General features: G+C 33.6%; 10 protein-coding genes across 10 annotated transcripts; 4 read left to right on the top strand and 6 right to left on the bottom strand.

Moving 5' to 3' along the window:
• Positions 1-104: 104 nt before the first annotated feature.
• Positions 105-2237, bottom strand: NAEGRDRAFT_48585 (uncharacterized protein; the record flags this gene model as incomplete). Its single annotated transcript, XM_002677823.1, has 1 exon — positions 105-2237. The coding sequence occupies one exon, from the start codon at positions 2235-2237 to the stop codon at positions 105-107; it is 2133 nt and encodes a 710-aa protein (XP_002677869.1).
• A 2052-nt stretch (positions 2238-4289) lies between these two features.
• On the top strand, positions 4290-5083 carry NAEGRDRAFT_33096 (rho family small GTPase; the record flags this gene model as incomplete). The annotated part of the gene is made up of 4 exons (XM_002677909.1): positions 4290-4477; positions 4525-4548; positions 4642-4654; positions 4697-5083. The coding sequence occupies 4 exons, from the start codon at positions 4290-4292 to the stop codon at positions 5081-5083; spliced, it is 612 nt and encodes a 203-aa protein (XP_002677955.1).
• Positions 5084-5122: 39 nt separating this feature from the next.
• NAEGRDRAFT_48583 (uncharacterized protein) lies at positions 5123-7975 on the bottom strand (the record flags this gene model as incomplete). Its single annotated transcript, XM_002677822.1, has 1 exon — positions 5123-7975. The coding sequence occupies one exon, from the start codon at positions 7973-7975 to the stop codon at positions 5123-5125; it is 2853 nt and encodes a 950-aa protein (XP_002677868.1).
• Positions 7976-8340: 365 nt separating this feature from the next.
• Positions 8341-10351, top strand: NAEGRDRAFT_79493 (FAD linked oxidase; the record flags this gene model as incomplete). The annotated part of the gene is made up of 2 exons (XM_002677908.1): positions 8341-8847; positions 8906-10351. 2 exons carry the CDS (start codon positions 8341-8343, stop codon positions 10325-10327), a joined length of 1929 nt encoding a protein of 642 aa, XP_002677954.1. The 3' UTR covers positions 10328-10351.
• A 255-nt stretch (positions 10352-10606) lies between these two features.
• NAEGRDRAFT_79492 (uncharacterized protein) lies at positions 10607-13079 on the top strand. The gene is made up of 4 exons (XM_002677907.1): positions 10607-10829; positions 11031-11130; positions 11188-11308; positions 11591-13079. Exons 2-4 carry the CDS (start codon positions 11057-11059, stop codon positions 13058-13060), a joined length of 1665 nt encoding a protein of 554 aa, XP_002677953.1. The 5' UTR covers positions 10607-10829; positions 11031-11056; the 3' UTR covers positions 13061-13079.
• Positions 13080-14542: 1463 nt separating this feature from the next.
• On the bottom strand, positions 14543-15037 carry NAEGRDRAFT_66798 (uncharacterized protein; the record flags this gene model as incomplete). Its single annotated transcript, XM_002677821.1, has 1 exon — positions 14543-15037. One exon carries the CDS (start codon positions 15035-15037, stop codon positions 14543-14545), a length of 495 nt encoding a protein of 164 aa, XP_002677867.1.
• A 652-nt stretch (positions 15038-15689) lies between these two features.
• On the bottom strand, positions 15690-15932 carry NAEGRDRAFT_5018 (uncharacterized protein; the record flags this gene model as incomplete). Its single annotated transcript, XM_002677820.1, has 1 exon — positions 15690-15932. A coding segment is annotated over one exon (243 nt), but the record flags the coding sequence as incomplete, so codon positions are not given.
• Positions 15933-16496: 564 nt separating this feature from the next.
• NAEGRDRAFT_66797 (uncharacterized protein) lies at positions 16497-18032 on the top strand (the record flags this gene model as incomplete). The annotated part of the gene is made up of 1 exon (XM_002677906.1): positions 16497-18032. One exon carries the CDS (start codon positions 16497-16499, stop codon positions 18030-18032), a length of 1536 nt encoding a protein of 511 aa, XP_002677952.1.
• Positions 18033-18199: 167 nt separating this feature from the next.
• Positions 18200-18628, bottom strand: NAEGRDRAFT_66796 (uncharacterized protein; the record flags this gene model as incomplete). Its single annotated transcript, XM_002677819.1, has 1 exon — positions 18200-18628. One exon carries the CDS (start codon positions 18626-18628, stop codon positions 18200-18202), a length of 429 nt encoding a protein of 142 aa, XP_002677865.1.
• A 472-nt stretch (positions 18629-19100) lies between these two features.
• Positions 19101-19655, bottom strand: NAEGRDRAFT_66795 (uncharacterized protein; the record flags this gene model as incomplete). The annotated part of the gene is made up of 1 exon (XM_002677818.1): positions 19101-19655. One exon carries the CDS (start codon positions 19653-19655, stop codon positions 19101-19103), a length of 555 nt encoding a protein of 184 aa, XP_002677864.1.
• Between the last annotated feature and the right edge of the window lie 35 nt (positions 19656-19690).

Raw genomic sequence — 19690 nt, 5'->3', positions numbered from 1 at the left:
TACAGTATTTGAGAGTTACATATTTCAATATGACAAATAGAGTGCTAGATCTTTTCCTCCAATTTGAGTGGAAATTTCTTCTTCTCCTCAGAATTGTAAAATTTTTAATAATTTTTAATAAGAAAAACTTCTATTTCTTTAACTTTGAAAGGGGAACTTCCTGCCAAATAGCTTTGTGTCTCATTGCTCGAAAAGTTGTTTGGTGATTCATAAGCATAGCCTAATCCTGAATATGATTGATTTTGAGAATCACAATCATTGCAAATATAAATGTCTTCCCCAAACTTTGGCAAAAAACCTTCAAAAACGTTAATAGCATATTGTTTCTTATCTTGTTTGATATTGAATTTTCTAAATTGATAATTTTGATTTGTTGAATCTTTTTCAATTTTGAAAATAAATGCAGATTCATCTGAAACATAGGTCTGTGGTGATCTGTTTGATGTCCAAGGTTTAGAGGTAAATCCACCAAATATTTGGTCATGTTCTGATTTGATAATTGTTAATGTTGGGCCGCGATTATCACATTTAGGATGAAAGGAATAACCATTAAATCCATCTCTTGTTCCCTTATATAGTAATTGAGGAATTGCTTTACTTTCAGTATGTGAATATAATGCCAAAGAGGTTTCAAAGTCAATAATATCACATTCAAATGGAACTATGATATCCTTTGTTGTTTCTTCAGTAAAATTAAACACACATGAATCAAATTTCATTTCTTTGAATTTGGATAAATCTTTCCATTGTCTTAAATCTGCATTCTTGATTGTTCCAGTATTAAATATATTACTTGATGATAAAATAGATTCAAAAAAATCAATTTCTTCAAATATTGATCCGTCGAAATTACAATCAACAAATTTACAATATTTCAAATTATTATCTCTTCCCTTTTTAAAATGCCATTGAATTTTGCACTTTTCAAATTGAGCATTTTCAAAATTGGCACCTGACAAATTGTTTTTCAAAATGTCAGTATTTTTAAAGATAGTATTTGAAAAGTCACATCCTTCCAAATTACAATCTTGAATTCTTACACTTGTTAAAGTGCAATTACTGAAATTGCATCCTATCAAGATTCCTCCTTTGAAATCAGTGTTTTTCAAATTCATTCCACTGAAGTCAGATCCAAGAATTTCTGCATTCTTCAAATCCGTACTGTTTAACACTAATTTTCTTAAATCAAGGCCACTCAAATTTAGTTTGCTTTTTTGACTTCTTGCAAGATTGACAACATTCATAAAGTCAAATTGTGACATCTTGGCTACTTGTTTGTGTTTCTCCTTTAAATGTTTGGTTATATTTTCAATACCGAACGAATTGCAAGAACATAAAAGTGATTGTTTCATGTCATCACTCAATTCATTTCCAATGATACCAAATTTCAACCAATCAAGAATGAGTTTGAAAATAACTGGATCACAATCAATGAAATAAATAGGATCATTGAATTTCTTTGATGGAGTTTGATACAATGGATACTCGCCAGTGAACATTTTCTTGAATAAATTATCAGGTTCTCTTTCATTGTGAATAAAAGCTCCCAATGAAACAGTAAGAATAGTTCCACCAACATTTAAATGGATAGGTTTGTTGGTTGATTCAAATTTCTCTCTGGCCACAACTTGATTTTTAAGTTCCTTCATTTGGTTTTCCAACAATTCTTCTTTTTTCTTTGCTTGTTGGAGTAATTCCTCTTCTCTCCTTGTCAAATTCTCTTGTGCTTTTTGCAAATATTGTTCATGATCTACTTGCAAACTTTTCATCTTTTCTTCAAGTTCTTTTTGAGCAATCTCAAGCTTTTCAAGGTGTTCTGCTTCCAACTTCTTCTTTAATTCTTCAACTTGTTGATAGGCTCCATGGAGTGGACAATATTTGTCTTGATGGTCTTTCAGTTCGCCTCTTGGGACAATTGTCTTGCACATTCCACACCTAACTTTCAATTTATCCAACATGTTTATGACCACCTTTGCACTTGGTGAACAATTCTTCTTGAATTCATCTTCACCACACATTGGACAATTCACAACCTTTTCCACACATGTTGAACAGAAGGTATTTCCACATGTACTATGTGAAATTGGATCAACAAACGGAAACAAACAAATTGAACAAATTAACTCATCGACATTTTGGTCCTCAAGATAATCATATTGTTCTGATTGTACTGTTTGTAGAGCGTTAGAGGAAGCTTTGGGGAGAATCTGGTGAGTATTTTGTTCTTTGCCTGTCATTATTTTTTTTAAAAGTATTTATTGAATGACACGTATTGAGAATCATGTTAGAATTCAGTTTTGTTGTGCGCAAGGAATTCATGAAGAGGAAGTCTTTAATAGTGTGGGCATGAAATTTTCTCTCCATCTCAAGGAAAGTTTGTTGAATATGTCTTGATCAAATTGAAGCAAGTCATCAATAAACAATAAAAGATTTATATTTGACAATTTGAGGTAATGAATGGCTACGGCCATATCACGATGAATGCACCTCATCCCGTCCGATTTGAGAAGTTAAGCATCGTCGAGCCACATCAGTACTGAGGTTGGAGACAACTTGGGAACCTGTGGTGCTGTAGTCTTTTTATCATATGTTATTAACATTAATTTCAATGCTGTAGACTTATCCATTTCAAATATTTAACCAAACTGCTAGCCCAATTTTCAAAGTAAATGGTTTAAAAAACATTTTTGGATTCTTTCCATTTTACATCAAGGGAACACTGAACTTTTGATTCATGACTTTGCAAAACAACTTTAAAAAAAATGTCATTACTCTCCACACTACCACTTCGTATTGGTCACAGCGGTGTTTACAGAGACAACAATAAAATCTATCTATTCGGAGGTTATATTAAAAATCCAGACATTTCCTCAGCAAGACCACTCATTTATTGTAATGATCTAATTGAAATTAATGTTACAACACAATTGTGGAGGAATTTAACATCAATTGATCAACAAGAACAACAATTAATTCCATGTGCAAGAAATTGTCACTCTGCCTATTTGAGAAATCGAGACGAAATGATTTTATTTGGTGGTAAATCGAATGGTTTTCATAAAGATGTTTGGTTGTATCAATTTGAACATAATTTATGGACACAGTTACAGACTAGTGGATCAGATTTGATTTCTCCTCGTTATGGTCAATCAGCTGTGGTTTTTAAGGATCAATTATTTGTGTTTGGTGGTTATGATAATAATAGCTTTGCATCCAATGAATTATTCAAATTGAATTTGACTACATTTGAATGGAAAGTTGTGGAAATTGAATCAAATTCACAACAAATTGCAAAGAGATATCATCATGCATCTGTTTTGAATCAGGAAACAGGAGAGTGGTATATTCATGGAGGTAAAACAGCTAATTCCATTATTAGAGATACAATTAAGATTTCACTTGATTCATTGGTAGAGAGTGTTGACAGATTGGTAGTTAATGCTGAGATTATTGCATCAAATTTGAGTGAACAGTTTGCTAGATATGGACATTCAATGGTTTTGGAAGGAAACACATTGTATAGTGTTGGTGGTTGTAATCAAAATCAAAATTTCACAGATTGTACATGTCTTGATTTGGGAAATGTTAGCCAAGGTTGGAAGATTGATACAACTCATTCTCTTTCATCCATTTTCAATGATTCTAATAAGGAAGAAGCTCAACCTGTACTTCATGCTCTTGTGCAAATTCCTTCCACTGATTCCTCTATTACTTATTTTGTAGTTGGAGGATTATTTCAAAAGACTCCTGACGTTTTTACAGTTTCTCCACCAACAACTACGTCTATTACTTCAAGTAAGAAAGATGGAAAATCAATAATCAAATCAGAAACAAGCTCATTTAATATTGACTTATTTAATGAGAAGGTGAATGATGACATTTTCAGAACAGTTCTATCATTTCTTAGCATTCAAGATTTAATGAAATTACATTTGGTTTCCAAATCATTGAGAATTTGCACTTTAACAACTGAAGATCAATATTGGGAAGATTTTTATTTCAAAAAATTGAGTGATTTTAAGAAGGCATCAAAGCAAACTGTTGGTTCCTATGATTATGTGCTTCGTAAATATGTTTTTGATACCACTCAATCAAGAATTTTCGATTCCTATTTACGTAAAAAGTCAAATTACAAGGAAAATCTCATTCAAGCTGTTCAAGCCATCATGTCAAAAGTTGAAAAGAAGAATATTGAAAGAACATTGAAAATTGAGGAGGTAAAACAACGTACAGATGGTAGACAGTATTGTTCCAAGTCTGAACTTTTAAACTATTCTCATGTGGTTGAAATGTTAGACAAGTATCCTCCTTATGGTGTTTTTAAGGTTGTTGCGGTAGGAGATGGAGCAGTTGGTAAAACAACACTATTAATACGGTATACTTCTGGAGATTATCCAAATGATTATATTCCAACTGTGTTTGACAATCACAATATCAGTGTAAAAGTTGAAGACAAGACTTATTCAATCGGTCTATGGTAAGTTATTTGAGCTATCTCTTTAATAATTGTTAACATTTACAAAGGGATACTGCTGGTCCTGAAGGTAAGTTTTTTTTGAATGGATTTAATTGAAATTAATCAATTTTAGATTATGATAGGTAATTAATCATTTTTATTTTTGTTTTCTTAATATTATTTAGATTGCGTCCATTGGTAAGTATTGAAATTATATTTTTTGTAATAATATTGTAATAGTCCTACCCAGGGACATCTTTGTTCTTAGTGAACTTTAGTTGTGTGTCAGAGGCTTCATTTTTCAATGTTGTCACCAAATGGCTTCCAGAAATCAGACACCACTGTCCTGACACTCCTGTGGCATTAGTGAATACCAAGATTGACTATCGTACTGATTCAATTCTTAATAAGGAGTTCATTCTTAAATATGAAGAAAAACCAATCACATTCGAACAAGGAGAGTTGATGGCCAAAAAGATGGGTTGTGCCACTTATATTGAAACTAGCTCCAAAACAGGATATGGCATTGATGATTTGAGTAGTGTCATTTTGAGAACAATTGCCGTCACCAGAGATGACAATTATTGTAGTAAAGTTCGTCCACAAAAGAAATGTTTAGTGCAATAAACTAATAATTTGCCAAGTTTCTTGCCAGTACAAACAAAGCTACCACTCAACAACTTTATAGTCTTTGAATAATTTACCATAACTGGTGGAATTGGTGAGGATTGGATGTAAAATTCTGTAAGCACCATCAATACATTTTAAAGGTGGATCTTTAAATGTTGGAATAGATGAAGAAATCCAACCAACATCCACCGAATTCATCAATATTCCTTGTTTGGCAAGTTGATTAGCGGCTGAATGCGTCAACATGTTGAGTGATGCCTTAGAAAGATTGGTTTGAATGTGGAAATCTGTTTTTCCTGTAGTATTGAAAGAGCCCTCATGTGAAGTTACATTAACCACATACGAATATGGTGAGTTATTTTCAAAATCAATGGACAGTAATTCCTCATCACTCAATTGAGGTCTCAGCAAATCAGTCAATTTGGAAACTAAAAGTGTTGGAGCAATACTATTCACCATTTGACATTCAATTATTTCAGCAGTGCTTGTTTCATTTAGAGCCATATTCCAAGTATGTCTAGTTCGATGATCAATTAATTCACCAAACTTATCCAATTCCTTTCTAAATTCATAGGTAGAATCCTCCGGAGTGAGAGCTTCAAGAGTACTATTGAGAGCATTATTCACCAATTGTTTGGTGAGATCCTTGACTGCTAGTGTTGTGTTGGATTCACTGCTATTCTCTTCCAATCCTAATGGCAAATATAAAGATTGTGAGTGGCTTTTTTCAATTGCAACCAAAGGTGTGAAATATGGTACTGGCCTTCTTACTGTTTGAGCTGCATTATTCACTAAAAAGTCCACATGCTTGAATTTTGATTTGATAAATGTTGTAAATTCCACAACTGATGGTCCATGTTTCAAATTCAGAGGGTAAATAATCAAATTATCTTTCCATTCCTTATAGTCGCTTTCTTTCTGGAATTTCGAGAGTGCATTAAAGCCAAATCTTGTTGTGACCACTACAGTTGCTTTCATTCTCAATAATAGCAAACTAGTTTCATAACCTATTTTACATCTTCCTCCTGTAACGATTGCAACTTTTCCAGAAAGATCTCTATGCATCTTTTCCATTCCAATATTCCAATATTTACATTTGTGACACATGGATTTAAAGCCGTCCATCTTGTATTGATTGCACAAGTAGCACCTATCGAATCCATACTTGCTTTTGAGATGGCTATCCAAATAACCTTCAGTAATGTACATGGATGGATGTTTGATGAGTAACTCTTCAATGGTATGACAAAAGTAGTGAATATCATATTTTTCAATGTGCTCAATGATTGACTCGATAACAGGATTTTTCTCTACGTTATGCACTATCGTGATATCCTTTAATGCATTCGTCCATCTTCCATCCCTGTAATCACCATTTGCCTCGAATGAATACATTGCATCACGCAATCCATTATCCAAAACACATTTCACAAGCCAATAATCCAAACTTTTCAATACGATAGAATAGTAAGGCTCTTCGTCAAAGTCAGAATCTCCAGCATACTTGTCAATATACATGTATGGAGCTATTGTGTTAAAACCATTCCAAGATTCGTCATTAAAGTATGGATCATCATAGTCTCCCTCATCAGCCATTCCCGTGAAATGTGAGCTTAAAAATTCTCTGAGCCATGTCATGAATGTTTGTGCATGGAGTCTGTGTTCAAATGGGTGCAAATCAACACACAGTGTATCCAATCCTCTTCTACTATATTTGATGGCTCTATTTACATAGAGACCAGTGTGAATATGACGTCTGGCAACAAAATTGAGTTTAAATTTCATGGATCTAAGCCCTTCCAATATGGTGTACACACTCTCAAAATCGTAACAAAATCTACAACAATCAATATCAAAGAAGCACATTAATTCTTCAATTGATTGTACTCTTCTCAATACGAACTGGCAAGGGAGTTCATCTTCATCCATAGGACCAGCATCTGGATATCTGTGACACAGATTGGATTTAATTCCATTGGTAATTGGTAATAGATTCAATGTGCCATTAGTCTTTAATATATTATAATCTACCTTTTCCTTTCGAAGCTCCATAGCAATATGAGTTAATACTTGTTTCAGTGAATGATCGATAATTTCGTCACTAGACCCATTAGAAATTGTGAAAATATCAATATCACAACAACCACAATTAGATACCAGATGTGTAACAAATCCACCTGCAATAATGAATCTAACATTGGTCTTTGTAGTATTGTTAAAATGATTCAGACATTCCGTTACCTTTTTAGCCATAGCATTGTTTTTCAGAATTTCATTCAATCTCTCTTTGAATTTTTCTAAAGTATTTACAAATGGAAATTTGAATACCTTTTTCCTTTCCTCACTCTCTTCTTCATCAGAATCATTAGACGATTCGCCCTGGTATGGAATACATGTTTGCATTTCTTCCAGGTATTCCTCTTCATCCACTATGTCATCCTCATTATCAAGCTTTTTGTTAGTGCACTTTGGAATCTCATCCACTAAATACTGTTCATAAAATTCCCCCTTCTTTCTAAAGTAACTATCATAATCAATGGCCAACTTGTCAGCCGACATTCCATCATTCATAGAAAATAATTCAATCAATCGATTAGGTTTTCCACTTCGATCCACACCATTCAAATAATCCAATCTAATTCCATCCAAACTCATTGACATTTCCTCAGCGTACACTTCATAACATAATTTACAAGTCAACGCAAAGCCTTGAAACTCTTCTGGTTTATACAAGTAACAGAAAATTTGTAAAATAACTTCTTTAGGAATTGACTTGAAAATTCCGCGACGATCATTAATAACAACACTATTACTACTACTCATCATCACATCATTCCGATCATGATTATTAGCACATGAATAAATTTCCTCTGCTTGGTGTGATGCCATTTTTTCTACTTTCCAGTTAGAAGTAGAAAAACTGAGAAGATTGCCCACCATTATTGTAAAATTATTTACAAAAAATGTATTAGGTGAGCTAGATCAAAGATTACCATCAATTTTCAAATCGATTAGCATCCATTTAAAATCTTTTAAACAACTCCATATGGTTATGCTAGAGAACGTATTATTCATTTTTTTTGCCTCGCACCAATTATTTCCTCCGCAGCAATCCTTGAAATACATCCTTCCCCAGTTCAAAGATGGCGAATCGACTTGTATGAATGTAACTGTGCTATTATCTTACACTCCTGTCTTTGAAATCAACAACAGTAAATATATACTTCTCACACATTGAATTAAATTACAAAAAAATGTCTCGACTCCGATATCAGCTGATTATCTCTGCTGTTGTGTTGTTTATTGTTGAATGTATCTTGTTGTTGGATCCGATCACGGCCATTAGTCATGTGTCGAATATTCCCTATCACGAACTGACTGCAAAATTGAAAGGTCAATTAATTAGTAGTACTGAATCGAATTCACAACTTGCACATTTGTATAATGAATCAATTTATATCGATAATGGTTCGTATCAGATTAGACCTCGTGTGGTAGTATTGCCATTGGATGTACGTGATGTGCAGGAAACTGTCAAATTTGCATCCAAATATCAAGTGCAATTTAGTGCTAAATGTGGTGGACATTCAGCTGTTGGTTATTCATTGAATCCTGAACTTGTGTTGGATATGAGATATTTCAACAAGACACAAGTTATCGATACCGTGAATGGAATTGCTTATATTGAAGCTGGATTGCAATGGAATACAATTTATCCAGCCTTGGCTCCATTTGTTCCTGTTGCTGGAACTTGTCCACATGTATGTTTGTTCTTGCATCTTTTTCTTAATAATTTCTTTTAATAATTCATCTCTATAGGTTGGAGTTTCAGGATTTACTTTGGGAGGAGGCTATTCCATGTTGTCTCGTTCCTATGGATTGGGAAGTGATCAAGTTATTGAATTTGATGTGGTCTTGGCAAATGGTGACTATGTTCATGTGAATAATAATTCATATCCTGATTTATATTGGGCTCTCAGAGGTGGAGGTGGTGGTAATTTTGGAGTAATGACTGCCATAAAGACAAGAGTTTACCAATCGAAACCAATCATGACCTCACAAATATGTTGGACTTTTGAACAATCGCTTAATGTATTGCAATTCTATAATCACTGGACTCAATCAATTCCAAAGGAGATGACTGCTTATGGTCTCTTCTTCCAAGTCCCTAATATTTTACAAGATCAATTCTGTTTGACTTTTGTTTACAATGGAGATTTTGCAGAGGGAACAAGATTGATTGAACCATTCCTCTCAATGAATGGAATTTTGAGTTTCCACAAAAAGCAAACATTCCCAGAATTTATGAAAACCTTCTCATCTGGCACTACTGATATTAAGAATAGATATGGTATTGTCAAGTCTGGCCTGGTTAATTTGGGAAATTTCAATGGTGACTTTGTTGCAACCATTTACAAATATGTCAAGAATAGACCATCAAAGCATTCTATGGTTATCTTTTCTCATGTTGGTGGCAGAGTTCGTGAAATTCCTCTCGAGTCCACTGCATTCTATAGAAGAAATGCTGAATTTACCTTTGAGTTTAAGGCAATTTTTGATAGGAAGGAAGAACATACAACAAATTCTAAATGGATTGAAGAATTTTACTCCAAAGTCAAGTACAATTTCGATGGTGCTTACGTTAACTATATTGATGACAAGTTACCAAATTGGAAGAGTGAATATTATGGAGATTTCTACAATAGATTATTGGAAATCAAGAGAAAGTATGATCCAAGCAACTTTTTCAATTTTAAACAAAGTATTGGTTCCAATTATGATATTGCCAAAGAGAGTTCCAAATTGATTCACATTGATAACTCCAACAAACAAAGTGTTAAATCCACAAGAGATGAGGAAATTATCAAGCGAGTTCATCTCTTCCAGAAAGGACAAGTTGAAAGAGACATTCCACTATTGGATAGTTTGTTTGCCATCGATTCACAGGTCAATATTCCAATAGGATCCAATAATGTGAAGGGTAAGAAACAAATCATTGACAACTTTGCAAGCTTCTTTGATACTTTAGTCAACATCACAGAGGATATTACAAGTAAGATTGAAGTCAATAATTTATATGCTGGTTTCTCAAAGAACATTTCTCAATTCAACAAGAAAGGTTGCCACGTAAAGTATCGTGTTATCAATTGGTTCCAATTTGATGAAAATTTGCTCATCACTGAGTTCTCTGCCCTCTTCAATTTGACCCACGTAATTGAACAAGCTAATTGCAAGAAATAAATCATCATCATCAATTACTTTCGATATTATTCATCAATTTAAATATCAAATTGTACATTATCCATATCTTCCGATATCCAATTTATTGCTTAGTCAAGTAGCAAAAGCCCAATTATCTAACCACCTCACATAAGAATGTTTGCGTATTTTCCTATTTCATTTTTTCCTTCTTGGCGGCAAAAAGATTCTTTCTTCATTGCTTGCGGGAACTTGCCACCATGACAAGCAAAAAGGAACTCATCACCGTTGTAACCAAGCCAAGAAAAAATTCAACCAATAAAAAGAATTAAAGTTGCGGCTTGAATTTTTTTTAAAAGCTTCAAACACCACATCACAACAAGCAAGAACCGCACAACTCTGCTTTGCAACGACAACAAGAAGAAAATACAATTTCGGATTTTTTGTATTGGATATTTATCATCATCAATACAATAAGAACAAGTTGTTGTTACGATTTGAAAGAAAAGGAATATTATTATTATCATCATTGTTAGATATTTTGGTAAGTGTTTGATATGAACTCTGATAAGAGCTTACATTGTTGTTGTTCTAAAATTAATATGATTCTTGTGCTTGTACTATGAATATTATTTGATGATGATGACTCTTATGTGGATCTAATAATAATATAATTATCAACACGATCTCGTCTTTGATGCCATACCGACTTGATTACATCATCACCATCATATCATTCTTTTAGTAATACAGAGCCGATTAATTGATATCATGAATGAATCCAAGAACTCTTCCAAGAAGAATTTTCACAAAATTGAACTGAAATGGATGAACCAAATCGACAGGTATGTTGCAAAAACATTCAATTTATTTACCAATTTGTTATATTTACAACATTCTAGTGCTGTCTTTGTCGATACATCCAACAGAGATGCCGATGTAAATGTTCTAGTGACCTCTAGAAAAATCAAAAATCAAGAGGAATCTCCAAAGGACATTCTCTTTAGAACTCACCACTATGAAGTATGTGTTGTTGTTAATAGTTGATGATATAATTTTGACCTTTTTCTAATTGTGTCCTAATAATACTTGCAACCACCAACATGACAATCTTCATCATCATATCATGGTTGCGAAAATTTTTATTTCAACCATCATCACCATTTGGTTGTGCCCATCATCAAAACAATTCTCATCATGATACAGTTCCGACTCGAACCGAATGAAAAGTTCTTTGAATTGAAAGGAAATACACCACACAGTAGATATTTTGTGGAATTGAAATTATTGAAGAATTTAACACAGATGAGAAAACGAAAAATCACGCCACTGCCATCAACAATACCACTCAATGGTCCATTTATGTCACCTTACTCTCTTGCTAATGGAGCCACTAATAATCAGGGGACATTGCTGCCACCTCCTCCTTCATCATCATCAACAGTTCCAATTCTCACAATAGAACCAGCAGCCGATGAAAGTGAAGAATCCAATGATTCAGAATGCTCGGAGGCCACTGCTGCTGAAAACCTTTTGAGTATCAGTGTTGCACCACCAAAACGTGAAGATCCACCAGTTGCCATGCCAAAAGTATTCAAATCCTACAAGCAATTACAACAACAAAAGAGTGAAAGCTCCAACAGTCAGGAGAGCTCTGCTTCGCCCACTAAGGTCAGGGTGGCACAACCCTTCCCAACAATTCCACCTATTAGTCCAAAGGAAAACACAACCACAACAGACAAAAAGTCAAACAAACCAAAAAATATTGAGCTATCACCAAAGAAGAAAAAATCAGCCAAAGAAACCAATGCCAATATTGATCCATCTCTATTCCCTCCAAACAACAACAATGCTAGCTCTAATAATGGGGCAGATTCGCCTGGTACCATGATTGATAGTGCTGGACTTTTAGATAGTAGCATTCCTTTCACACCATTCGATGATATTATCAATAGTGTGGATCCGACTCATTTCACCCTCTGCGCTTCAGGTAATAATGGACAAGAGGAGGAATTTAAAGAATTTGCGACTGGACTTGAATGCACACCTGTTATTACATACAGTTTTACTGAGGATCCTACAACAAGAAATTGGGTTGTTGAACTCTTTTGGCCAACCGAGAAAAAGGCTCTTAGCTGGAGAGGAAAGTTTTGTTTTTATATTAGTATTTTCAGAAAGGATATGGCAAGTAATTCTTACAAACTCGTAATGAGTAAGATTTCATCCCAATTTGCTGTCTTTTCCAAACCAGATGTATTTCTTAAAAAGATTAAATCATCAACAACCAAGAAACCAGAACCAAAGAAGAAGGAGAAACAAGCCACACCAAATACATGGCCAATGCCATCACTGACTCCAAGTGATACAATTCCACAGCCACCAGTTGTAAATCTTACCCCTTCCACGAGCTCTCTCCTCTTACCAAATCAAACTGGACTTATTACAACACCACAAAAACCAGGATTAACCAATCTTGAAGATATGGCAGTTCACTTCCAACCAGGTTCATCTCTTCCACAACTTCCACCACTCAGCTCTAATATTCCTGGTGGAATGCCACTCTTGCCAAATCCTACTCAACTTCTCCAAAATTCACCATTCCCGCCACCTTCAATGAATAATCCCTATCTTAATCCAATGGGTGGAATGCCACTCGGAAAACCTTTACCACCTCCTTTTGCAATGCCACCTTTACAACCTATTATAAAGCAAGAACAAGAAAGCTCAACAACGACAACTGAAGGGCCACTCAAAAAGCAAAAGTTGACTCAATAAAGAGGTAGTCGTTTTACAACATCACTCTGAATTAAGGCTCAACTGTAAAGTCTTTGTGAACATATTCTTGTCCTGCTCTTCCTAAATTGTAGGACTATCCGCTGAGCATTACAAATACCTTTTCCATCCCACAATATATTACCAAATTGGAGCACTTGATTTTTGTAGTTTTTGGCCAATCATAACACATACTTAAATTTATATTTTTGATAGTCATTAAGGACTTTCAATTAAACATCATTGTAATCCAATTCACATCATGCCAATCAAAAAAAAAATGGCAAGTGAATATTCGGATATCATCCACTCAGAGGGTTTTATTGGATTCTTTGATGGTGAACAATTGATGAGGAATGTAACGAATTTTCTACATGAGCAAATTTATCAGGTTTTTCATCATCATGATGATACGGAAAAGCAAATTTTTACAAATAACTATAAACATGAATCGGAACTTTCGTCACTGCTTGAACATTTAGTTTATTTAGTGGAAAATTATTCGATTTGGGAAATTTTAGCTAAAATTCCAGAGTTTATATGGACGTGTATGAGAGAGAGTTTTTCAAATGAATCTGGAAGTAATGCAGTGATTGCTTGTTTCTTTTTTGTTTCGTTTGCAGTGATGGTTCATTTAGTTTTGATTCGTCCATTGGTAAATTACTTGTTTCTTATTAATTTAGAGGAACATTTGAATCAAGCATTGAAAGAGGAGAATCAAGATGTTGCCATTTCTGAAGAAAATACAGACCATCTTAAATTAATTAAATTGGATAAGAGATTTGTCGACATTTCGAATAGAGTTTTTCGAAAGGAAGACGACAAGAATTTAACAAGGAAAATAATTGAGGTCGCTCACTATCTAGTAACTGTCATGATGATCCTAATCTACATTCCCTACACGAATATGGAGGGCTATTGGGTGTGGATGTGTTTTTGGAGTTATTGTTTGTGTTCACTTGTTGTGTTTACAACGACTGTGAAAAAATTCAGATGGTTGAGAAGAATTTCATGGTTTTACTTTTTCTTTCCAGCTCAGGGTTTGACAATTGTGGCAAATTTTGCTTACTTGTATTATGGATTGGCCACTTGGTCTTTCGGATATGTTTTCGTCCATTTCGTCCCAATTTTCTTCATGTGGTTTGTTCTCATTTTGAATATTAGAGAATTTATTGATGAGAAATTGAATTTTACAACAAGTTCTCGATTTTGGAATGGCTATCACTTGATGTTTTATTTGATTATTGTAACTTATTGGAGATTTGTTTTCAATCCTAATGTAATTTATTCGAGAATAATTTTGGATGTTTTTCTGTGGGCTTGCTTTCTTCCATTTTCTATTAATTCAGTTTCGTTTGTGGTGGTGAGCTGGTTGAGGAAGAGATGGTTCGATAGGTATGGTCCAACTGTTATAAGACAAATTATTCTGGCTTCGAATAGGAAAAGAAACTAAATCCTAAATTCGAATATTATCGATTTTGGATTTTATTCTTTGAAAATGATAAACTTTTTTTTAGGATTTGATTTTCTAAATTCAATTTCTTCGAATTTGTTATACGAAAACCTAACTCTATAGTTTGGCTTGTTGTTATCCTTTTTTGGTTTCTTTTTCTTTGACAGTTTAGTTGCGCTTTCTGCTTGATGGATATTCGAAACTGGTTGACAGGTATTAGATATTGTATGACTAGAAGCTTCACTGCTAGAGAAATGATAACACTTTTGAGAAGACGACGAAACTGTGTTTGGATTAGTTTTGAAGAGAAATTCATTAGGATTTGATGTGCAAGATAATTTACTCCACACCAATCCCAATGAAGATGGAACATTCCTCAATTCCAGATCAATCAGTTTATCCAAATAATTTTCATCAAGAATTACAGTTTCAGATTGTTTAGTTTCGTCTATTATTGAACTATTCGAAAATGATCCCTTTGCAATATTAAAACATTCACTAGTGCATTCCCAACAACAACAGCTCATTTCTGCAACACTGCACTCAAGTGTCGATTCATTCGTTGTTGTTGTTATCATTCTATCGAGAGATATTTGTGGTTTTTTTTGATTTGTTTGTAATACCTAATGATATCTTTCTTACGGCAAAATTACAGGAATAGGCACTAAGAACGTTACAACTAAACAATTCGAAAGTTTATTAGATAGATGGCAATGGTATGACTATATCCAGTTAAGAGGACTAATTTTGGTTGCTTTCACTATTCATCAGGATGTTGTGATAGATTTTCAGTTTTATTAATCGATCATGTTCGCGCACAAATTAATCAACAACATGATATAAGAGGTTGTGACTTGGCATATTGAAATTAGTTCATCAATGGTTTTATAAATGGTTTCTAAATGGATACTGACTTTGTACGAAACTTATCAATCACATGATGAAACGATAGTAGATATTTTAAACAATTTTAATGTGTCTTTCCATTAACAATAAACATTGTAATCCAATCAAACATGTTTGTATTGTCCAAAATTGTAAATTCTTAAAAATTTATTTCCTGTCAGTCAAAATGCAAGTGCCTGCAAAAATCTCTTTCCTTGCCAAGAGTCTTCCTCTCATCTTTACAAATATTGGAAAACTGTCATATGAAAATGGTTGATTGACAAGTAGCTCTGTTGAGGTTTTTATAAAATTCAAAATGGAATCAATTAATAGCTCATGATTCATTTGTTGTAAATGGGAAAGAGTGAGGAGGAAGGTGATATCATACCCAGAGATGGGTTTTCTTCTGAGAATTTCTAAAGATTCGGCTCTATTGTGGACTATTCTCATAAACTTTCGAATAAGAATTCGGGAAATTTCATCGTCACCATTTATACGAAAACTAATACGAATGGAATTGCAAGATCCTTCAATTAAACATTCGTGATACCATTTTCGATAACAAATAATTATTGGATTCATTAAAAACTCTCTGTTTGTTCTTTCACTTGTTTGTTAAATTAATTGACAAGTGACTTACCCAATTTCAACTTCGGGATGGATATTTGATGAAGATTGTGATAGATCTATTAATGAGAAAGCTGCTTTTAAAGTTTCTCGTATGCAGTTATAAAATCCATTCATTTTTTTCTGATTGACTAAATGTTTCTAATAGAATTTCGATGGAACTTGATAGAACAGAGAAAGTTTAAGTGACAATGAATAATTTTCATTTTTCAATACTAACAATGTTTGAAAATTTTAGTATTAATTAGTTAATTATTATTTATTGGAAAGTTATATTAGAAAGTTACAACGACTGAACAATTTTGTAAAGTATCCGAATGTAAAGATTGCATAAATTGAAAAAGGAAGAAGGAAATAACATGCATTTTATCCATCCATTACCAATTCCTCAAAATTCCAATTACCATATTAGGCATCTTTCACTTTACAATAAATTTTCCATAAAATTCAAAAACTTTATCAACTCAAAAAAAAATGAACAACAATCGAATGAAGTATAGCTATTCAATTTTGCTACTTGCACTTTTCTATATATTGGCAATTTCCCTCACCACCACTGCCTTGTATGTAATTATCCCGGATAACACCGCAGTTCTTCCGACAGGTCGTGTCCTTCCCTTACTCTACATTGGTGGTGGAGTCTTGAGTGGACAAAATGCAACACTCACACTGTACAGACAAAGACAAGATCAAGCTGATGAATTAGTCATGACAAGTGAAGTTAACATTCCAGGAGCTTCTGGTTACGTCCCTTGGGTCATTCCAGTGAATGCAACTCAAAGCTGTTCCTATTATGCATGTCTCAATCCTACTAATACCTCAATTACTCACTCTACTGATTGTTATGCAGTTGGTGGTTTCTATTGTTCTTACAATCCAGATTTGGTCAACTCTGGTGGAGCTCCAAGAAGACCTTACTTGACATTGGATTATCCACAACAATATACCAAATGGTTCACTGGCCAAAACTACTCAGTTGTATATAGTCAATTCTTTGGAAATGGTGTTGAAAATGGTGCTCAGGGTTCAATTTCAATTTCCATTAGTTTGTGGAAGAATGGTGGTCAACAAGCTGATACTCAAGTAGAAAACTCAAAGAATTCATATATTCTTGATAAGAGTAAGCCATTTGGTGAGTTATCATATCTGGTTCCAACAATGCCAGATGTCAAATATGGTAACATGTATTACTTGTGTGCAGAGTTAGTTTCGAATGAAGCAGGAGTTGATCCAAAGAGTAATAACCAAACTAATCAAGCTGATGAAGGTGTCTGTTTTGCCAAATCAGGCATGTTTTCATTATCATCTGGTAGTTTCAACATTAGTCAACCAGTTGCTAATGCTCAATGGCAATTCAACACAACTCAATTCTTGGAATTCTCTGAAAATTTCAATTTCGATCAATTCTCAGTCAGTGTATTCCAAATCAGAGATCAAAACAGAGAATATGTTGTAGATGATGTCAGATTAATTAATGTCAATCAACAAGCTGCAGCTCCACCAAGAAGTGGTAAAATTCCATTCATTATCATGTGGGGCGGAGCTTTACAAACAACTCCGGGATGTTCCTATTTTATTTGTGTGAATCCAGTCTTTGTTGGACCTTTTAATGTTAGATGTTTGGCTAAGAGTGAAGTTTTCTGTATTAGTGGAGGTCAAGAACAACCATTACCTGTTCCTCAACAACAACAACAGCAACAACAAGGTGGTCAACCACAACAAGGTGGTCAACCAATGGGTCCTCCTCCACAACAAGCTCCTGCCCAAGGTCAACAACAACAACAAGGAGCTCCTCCTCAACAACAAACTGGTCAACCACAAGTTAGAAGTTTGCATGCAGCTGATAATACTGAAGCAGCTCCTGTCTTTTACATGCCACATATTCCTGCCAATAATCATCACATTCCAATTAGACAGAGAACTCTCTATTACGGACAACATCCAACTCAATACTATCCATATCATTTGAATTATCAACCACAAATTTTCAATCAAAGAAATCCTTTTTAAATAATAATAGAAAAATAGAAGAGAATAGTGTGAAGAGTTTTTAATGTTTGTGAAAAAGTTGAATAAAGAAATTTTTTGAAATTATTTTTATTAATTTTGTTTGTTTTTACATTTTTTTGTTTTTTTACATTTTTTTCAATTTACATATTTGGAAATTTCTTGTCTATCTATTGCAAATATCTGGTATGAGTGGTTCTAATTCTGAAATTACCATTTTCTGGAACATTCACAACATTTACATAATTATTATTAACAGTTACTGGTGATTGAGCAGCAATCAATGATGATCTTTGACATTTCATGGCATTGATAGTATCGTGTTGTCTTTCAATTTCTCTGGATTGCATTCTGATTTTCATATTCATTTCTTCTTGTTGTTCCAAATACTCTCTCATCTTCTTCTTGAAATATTCCATTTCTTCATTGGAAACACCGGTTTGGTATTTTTGTTTCTTTGAGTTTCTTTTAGCCCAAATTTGTTTCCAAATTGCCAATTCGTGTTGAGGTGGACAGTGAGAATGACCGCAAGGTCTATAACAACCTCCATTGAAAAAGAAATAACATGGTTCAACCATAGGTGTTGCTAAATTCTTCATCTTGCAATTGAGTTTCAATTTTTGTAAGTATTTTGAATTGTTTTGTTTTTTTGATGAGTTGGTTGTTTGGGATTGGAGAGCTTTCAATAAATAGTTTTCAGAACGTGATTCAAAATATTTTGAGCAACAACGAGATGTGACTTCATAACGTGATCTTATTTGATGATTGGTTCTTTTCATTGTAAAGGAAACGTGAAATGTTGCCATTACAATTCATTAACAAGTTGAGGTTCATTTGTGTACTTTTCTGCCAATTCATTTTCTCCAATGCTTTACAATCAACTAAACATTCAGCAAGCGTTTTCTCTTTTTAGACACAACTAATGTGAAAAGATGCTATGCATTATTAAAAACTAACAGAAGGTCAATCCAAAATTTGAAAATCACCTTAATAAAAAGGATAATTTCCCTTTGTAAACTCACCAAATTAATTTTATAATTATTAATACTATATATAAATAATTAATAATAATTAATAATAATTATTCATTATTTTGTACAATTTAATTAATTCATCCACAGTAGTAATATCCTCTGGCTTCATAAATTTTCTTTCCTTAACAAATCTTGGAAATCTCAATCCTAAACCACTTCCCTCCTTAAACACTCCAAAACCGGCCTTATGAATACCAGATAGACAAATATCAGCCACTTGAATTTCAAATATTGTAACTGGTCGAAACCATACCTCTGCCATTTGATCCTTATTGAAAACATAATTTTCCAATGGTTCTGGAATAATCAATTGAGATAATCTACTCGAAAGGTCCTCTCTTAATTCTTGAGTGAATCCAGTTCCGACCATACAAACAGAAAAGTACTTTCCACTTGATTTATCCAAACATGCAACCATAAACTTTGTAAAATTGTTGCTCATATTATCTGATTGTTTCCTAAAGGCTCCGATCACAACCAAGGTTAATTCTCTGAGTTGTTTACAATGTTCCGTTTCGAATTTTTGAATGAGTAGTGATGATTTGAAAGAGAAATCTAAAGGACAAGGAATTTGTTCTTCATCTTGCGACATTTTTTATTTTAATAATTTTTTAATATTAGGAATTT

The sequence above is a fragment of the Naegleria gruberi genome, assembly GCF_000004985.1.
Source record: "Naegleria gruberi genomic scaffold NAEGRscaffold_20, whole genome shotgun sequence".
Taxonomy (NCBI): Eukaryota; Heterolobosea; class Eutetramitea; order Acrasida; family Naegleriidae; genus Naegleria; species Naegleria gruberi.
Note: the sequence above shows the minus strand (reverse complement) of the source record. Positions and strands in the feature narration are given on the sequence as shown.